The sequence below is a fragment of the Condylura cristata genome, unplaced genomic scaffold (genome assembly GCF_000260355.1).
Source record: "Condylura cristata isolate star-nosed mole 26May11 unplaced genomic scaffold, ConCri1.0 scaffold00008, whole genome shotgun sequence".
In the NCBI taxonomy this organism is placed as follows: domain Eukaryota; kingdom Metazoa; phylum Chordata; class Mammalia; order Eulipotyphla; family Talpidae; genus Condylura; species Condylura cristata.
This window is the reverse complement of record NW_004567109.1, coordinates 24,156,770-24,163,197: the sequence shown is the minus strand read 5'-3', so window position 1 is coordinate 24,163,197 and position 6,428 is coordinate 24,156,770. Positions and strand designations below refer to the sequence as shown.

At 52.4% G+C, this 6,428-nt stretch overlaps 1 protein-coding gene across 1 annotated transcript in view; it reads right to left on the bottom strand.

Moving 5' to 3' along the window:
* The window catches only part of RNF220 (ring finger protein 220), a 200,511-nt gene that overhangs the window by 33,734 nt on the left and 160,349 nt on the right, over window positions 1-6,428 (bottom strand). The window contains exon 2 of the mRNA XM_012722250.1: window positions 881-1,013. Within this exon, the coding sequence (XP_012577704.1) occupies window positions 881-1,013 (133 nt within the window). The remainder of the gene's footprint in view (window positions 1-880; window positions 1,014-6,428) is intronic.

Here is a 6,428-nt window from a genome sequence, read left to right as displayed (position 1 = left end):
GCTGCCTTGAGTAATAGAGTACAACAGAGACGACATAAGAGGATTTCTGAGGCTCACCTAGATTCCATCGGCTGGAACATTTGCTTTAGAAATGTAGTTGCTATGTAAAGGAGTCCAACTACCCCCAAAACTGCCATGGGAGGAAGGCTACACGGGGGGAGTCATAGGAGTGCTTTGGTCATAGCCCCAGCTGAGGCCCCAGCTGATGGCCAGCATCAACCACCAGGTAGTTCCAGCTTCTAGCTGAGTCTTCCCAGCTGGGGCCAGACATCCTAAAGCAGACGGAAGCCATCCCCAGATTCCGTGAGCATGATTAAATGGAACTGCTAAGATTTAGGGTAACTTTTACACTTCTCCTCTGCTCCCTTGATAAGCTGGCTTGTCCACAAGGCCTTGGAGGAGGTGTTGCTCAGCCCTTCAGGTGGGGACGAAGGAGGTAGGGCATTGCGGTGGGGGACACCTCTAGGCACACTCTCGTACCTTTCAGACCTTGAGATTCAGAGAAGGTACTTCTTACTCCCCTGGAGGGCAGCACCTGGTTGCCCCTCTGGGGGAACTGCCAGGCGCAGGTGCTGCTTCTGTTCCCCTTTCCAGAGGCTCAGCATGGCTGTGCAGGGCCCGTGGCAATGGCTTATTCCTGTTCCAGCTCCTCTTGCGCCCTCTGAGGCTGAGGCCTGAAGAGGGGTTACGATGCCCCTATCTCCGAAAATAGAGCAAGAAGAAAGGCAGCACCACTCAGCTGGAGCTCTGTAGACCGCATAGCAGCAGGGCTTGTCCTCTACCTAGAGGCCGCAGTGTGGGCCGGGTGGGACTTGGGGACCTGCAGGCTAGAACTCTGTGTGGAGTCCTCTGCCAGGCAGGCTCCTGGTAGGTGGCTTACCTGGTGGGCAGCTGGGCCAGCTGTTCCAGTTCTTGCTCCATATGTTCCTGCAACTCACTGGGCCTCAGCAGGACCTGGCAGATGGGGCAAATAGGGGCCTGGCTGTCAAACAAGGCTGCTGCCTTTTTCTTACCTGGTGGGGGAAGAAGAAGAGACACACATATAAGCTGGACTAGTCTGTGGAAGGAAACCCAGCATCTCAGTCCTCTCATCCCAGTCTGCTGTTGCCTCCTTGACCTGCAGGAGGGGTGAGCCTGAGGGTCTCCGTGCCCCTGAGTGTCACTCTTCTTTGCAGCTCCAGAGACAGTGTCCGTGACGGTAACTCCACAGCCAGCTGCCCCTCTGAGAAATCTATCGGGACACAATCAATGCTCTGTGCAATCAAACCTTGATCACTTCATTTCACACAGTTAGTGGGGAAGGTCTTGGTTTAATCATACCATCACCCAGAACAGCCAGTGTCCCCTGATGCTCCTTTCCACACCGCTTACACACTCCCCAAATGGAGAATGAAGAAAAGAGGGAGGAGAGGGTTCATTCCTCTAGTCGCTTACCAGACACTGTCTGTGGACTGTGAGCCACGCCCAGTGCAGAGCAGTGATACATGGGAACTGACCTAGTCCTGTCTGGGAGGTCAGGTGATTGGACAGACTGAAAAGGACCCCGGGGTGTACAGGGTAGCGTTTTATCCACTTTTGTTCACAGCCTGTTCTCATCTGCATGCTGGACCATCTTGCTCCTGCTTGCGGCACTAACTCCCACCTCCGTCCTGCTCACTCTAGAGTCTGTGTCCCTGCCCTTGATCCTGCCCAGGCCCTCTAGCCTCCTAAAGCAAGAACCTAGTGGACACCAGTGCCTGGACACTGCACAAGAATCAGAGACTTAATTGTTCAGAACTGAGTTCTTCAGCTGCTTCACCTTTCCATACCTGCACCTTCTTCAGCAGCGTCCACCTCAGGTAGTAGCTTTGTATCCTCACAGTCCCCGGGTCAGTAGCCTTCACTGTGCCCTGGGCCCCGCTCCTTGCCTTGCCACCTTCCCCAAGGCCTGTCCTGCTTCTCTGGTGTTCCTGAATTCTGCATTCTCAATCTGGCCTCCCTACCTCTCACTCAGATAACCTCACTGGCTTCTTGTGGTCCTTTTCCTCCAAAATACCCTTCAAGCTGTATATTCCCAGGATGTGAACATATGTAAGTGTAGTGCAGCTGTGATGGCTCAGGGACTGGCTAGGAGTCTGAACTCTGTCCCTGTTCTGTCACTGATGGTAGCAGAACATACCATGTTAGGGAGGAGTCTGAGGTGCCTGGTGCACCCCTCTTTGGGTGTCTAAGCCCTGTCCTGTACCCAGTGCCTTCCTGGAGTCTGGTTTCAGAGAGGTTAAGAAGCTCTATTCACCTAGAAATATATCTGCCTACTTTAGCTTAAGCCCAGGTCTTTCTCCCAGCTTCTTCTTCCTACTGGTGCCTGGAGAGAGTCAAAATCAGCTTTCAGAGAGAGAAGTGATGCCAGTGATGACCAAGGTGGGTTGCTTGAATAGGTTTGCCGAATTAAATGGAAAATGCTCAGTTATCTGAAATTCATACATATATATACACACACATATATATTTATTATTTACCTGAAATTCAAATTTAACTGAGTATTTTCCATTTATATATATACACATATATATACGTATATATATACACACACATATATATACATATATATGTATTTTTATATATATATACACATACACACACACACACTCTAATTGCATATTTATATATCCCAAATATACTATGAGGCACATACTAAAAGCCATCTATATTTTTCTAAATTTCAGCTTTATATGGATGTGCTGTACTTCCATTTTGCTCAATCTCTATCAGCCCTATGCCTGGGGGCACTCCCAGTAGGAAGCACAAGAGCTCCCCTCCCTTTGACATGAGATTGGGGGTGACCATGGCTCTTTTGGATGCCCTGATGAATTCATCTGAGAGCTCAGTGGAGGGAGATCAGTCTCAGCATGTTTTTAAGGAGTTGGAAAAGGAGTATGCTTAACTAAAGAAGTGAAATTTAGGTGACATCTTAGAAGAGTTCCAGGGAAAGCATGGGAGTAAATGAATGAATGAGTGAATGAGTCATGAGTTCCTGTGGGCAGCGACCATTTCTTTTTTTTTTTTAAAGATTTATTTATTTTCACATACAGAACTGGGGTACAGGCCAGAGGTGCAGGGCGGTGAGAGGCTTCACCAGAGACAGAGTGGGGAGCAGAACAGGCAGATCGATGAAGTACACTGCTGAGGGGAGCAGTGGGCGGGTCAGGAGAGGTCTGCCACACCATGTGGTCACCTCCGGGGCAGGCGGGGATCGAACTCATGCTGCAGTGGCTTTAGCTTCTTAGTGCAGTGCTTTAACCCGCTGCGCCACCAGGGAGGGCCGGGGCCATTTCTTAACCGCCTTTCTGTACAGCTGTAAACAACTGAAAGCAGACTGGCTGCTCAATGATGCAGCAAAGAAGTGGAAAGGAAGCAGAGAGTTCTAGAAGCTAGAGGACCTTTACAGAGCTGGGATCAGGTGTGGAGGCTTTGTGTGTGCTGGGAGGGGGCTGTGGGGCTAGTCTGTGTGGCTAGGTTTCTGGTGGGGGAGAGGGGCACCTGATGACCCTGTGTTTTAGCGGCTGTGCCTCGGGTGCTCAGGGCCAGCTCTGTGTAGAAGAGCAGATGTGGCTGTGGCCTGTGGGTTGGGAGATAAGGATGCTGGGCTCAGCTCTGCTCTTAACTTCGCTCAGCCCAAGAATCTCAGAGGTGACTGAGGCCCTAGACATTCTCCAGACTATGATTTTTATTTTATAGATGGGGAAACAGGCTCAGAATTGGCTAAAGACACCTGTACTTTGTTCTTGATCTCAGTGCTTCATTTATTTATTCATCTAGTGAACATTTATTAGGTGATTATTCTATATCAGTATTTATTCTAGTACAAACTGGAGTTCAGAGAGAAGTAAAACACATTCTTGGCGTCAAGAAGATCACAAACCAGTGGGAGAGTCAAAAAAGGAAGTTGGTGATTCCAGGCGGTACAGCTCTGGTAAGGGCTGAGGGAGGTGTGACAGGGCCCTGGGTGGTGGCAGGGGCAGAAAGGGGCTGCCAGGGGACTGGTCGGGCCCAGGGGAAGGTGATACTTCAGAGGAGGCACGAAAGATGCATAAGGGAGAGTTGGCAAGACTGTTGAAACATCGCTGAGGCAGGTCTGGGGCTTACGTGGGGGAGGGAAGGGTATGAGAAGAGACTGGAGAAGGAGGCGGCTCTGGGGCACGGGGCCTGAGCTGAGGTGGAAAGACCAGGCCTTCAGCTCCTTTCAGTCTAGGTCACCATGTCTGACTCAGGACTTCCTCCCTCATGTGTGGGGACCAGGTATCAGTACCCCACGGAGATGTTCCAGCTCATTTGCTTTCCTGTCACTGGGTGCTTCTAGTTTTCTGAATATAGCCTCGGGTTTCTGATTGGGACAGCAGGCCCTCTTCCTGGCTCTCAGCTTTGGGATAGCACTGGCGAGGGGCCCCGCAGCCTGTGCCCTCCATGCCACCCCCATTTTCTCAGGGGTTAGAGTGGCAGGTGTCAGCATGGCCAGGGGCTGCTTCCCCTCCCCCCGCTGTGTTCTCTATAATTTTATATTGAGACCTGTGGTCATGACGTGGATTTTACTGCACTAACGACATGGCCTGCCCAGGTTTAATGACAAAATCCATACTCTGGCCCTGGGCCTGCTCCTCGTTTGCATAATTCCCAGAATACAGCTCCCTGAAGCTTTTGACCTGGGCCATTACAGTGGCCATAAAATGGGCCATAAAACCGCTGGGGATGGCCAAGAGAAGGGGGGTGGTCTTGTGTTGGGGGGGTGGTGGGAATGAAGTCCTCAACCCCCTACTTTTCTTTGGCCTGGGAGGAGGCACCCTTTGGCTCTTTTCTCCCACAGTTGCCAGAATCTGGGAGACCATCTCAGGCTGAGAGGCCTTTGGAAATACTTAGTCAGGTTGCCCCTCAGGTGCAGGAATTCTTTCTCCATCATTGCAGCCAGTATCACAGGTTGGCAGACCGCGCCCACCAAGGACAGGCTGTCAGTGTGCATCTTCTCCTGGAACATGCCTCCCTGCCACCCCTCACCCCATCCCCAGGGCTGGCCCAGCCCTTTGCCACAGGTGGGTCGAGGTCAGGCGGGCCTAGGTTGAGTCGCATCCCTCTCCAGGAGCCCAGCTCTCTAGGGAGGTCAGGAGCCAGGCTGAGCAGCACAGTGGGGAGACGTGGGAAGCACGAAAGGATGGGGACAGGGACTGGGGCCGCCTGTCAGTGTTAAAGATGATGAATGGGGGAGGTGAGGCGGGAGGCCCGGTGTTATCGGTGGTGGATGGCGGGTGCGGGCGCTCGCCGCTCCTGCTAATCCCCGGGCGCTGCCTCAGCCCTTGCACTGATAACGAGGAAATGGGACTGACAACAATTTTTAGCTGAGAGATTCTTCACCAAAATGCCAGGCGGCCGGAGGTCTGACAGCGCCTGATTGAGTGTGTGAGTGTGTGGGGGGAACGCCCGCAGCCCCCTCCCCTCCCATGCAAAGATGGATCGCTCATTCTGCCTCCCGTCCACATTCATTACCGCACCTCCCTCCCGCCACCCCAGTGCCTGAGCACCTGCCACCTCCACTTCTCTACCTTCCTGCTGCAGGTATCCCTTGAAGCAGGAGAGCAGGAGTTGGAGGATGGGGCCCTGACCTCTCCTCAGCTGGACACAGGCACCTCAAGTTCAAAGAGCCAGGCAGTGACTGTGCAGAGTCAGGGTCAGGGTGGAGAGTCAGGCCTGCTTGGAGGCTCTCTAGTTGTGTGACCTCCAGAGGATCCCAATCCCCCCATGATACAGGAGGCTCCAGCTGGTTGTGGGCCGTGAGGCTGTTGTGGCGAGAGGAGAGATCAAACCAGGTAGCCTTGTCCTTGCCTTGGCCAGGTTCTGGCCAATTCAGCCCTCCAACTTTGGCCTCCAGTACCTGAGTTCCCAGATCAGCCCTCTGCTGCCCCCCACTGTTGGGAATTGCTGACCATTGGAGCAGACAACTCAAGGGCCATCTGCCTGGTCATTGGAGGATGGGGGTCTCAACAAAGGGAAAGCCGTCCCCTCTTAGAACGCTGACTCCCTTCTGCAACACCTCACTGCGCCATTGTCTCTTCAGCTTGTCCTGTTGCCTGTGGGTTCTGACTTGCCTCTGATTGTCGGAGCAGCTAATCTCCCTTTCATTATCTTTCTCCACATACCACAACAGGAAGGGCTTGACGGAAAGATGTCTGAATGAGGAATGGAAGGGTTAACATGAGGGTGACAAATGGTAGTGGAGGCTGGGGGTTTTAAGAAGATGTAAGTGTGTGTATGTGTATGAGTGTACCTTTGTGTGTCTGTGTGTCCCTAACAGAAGGGGCTCCATTTCCTAGTGACCAGGACACAGAAGAGCCTTCAAACAACATTTCACGGCGTTTACTCTTACCAGCTGAGAGACCTTGTGCCAGTCACCTAACACTTTT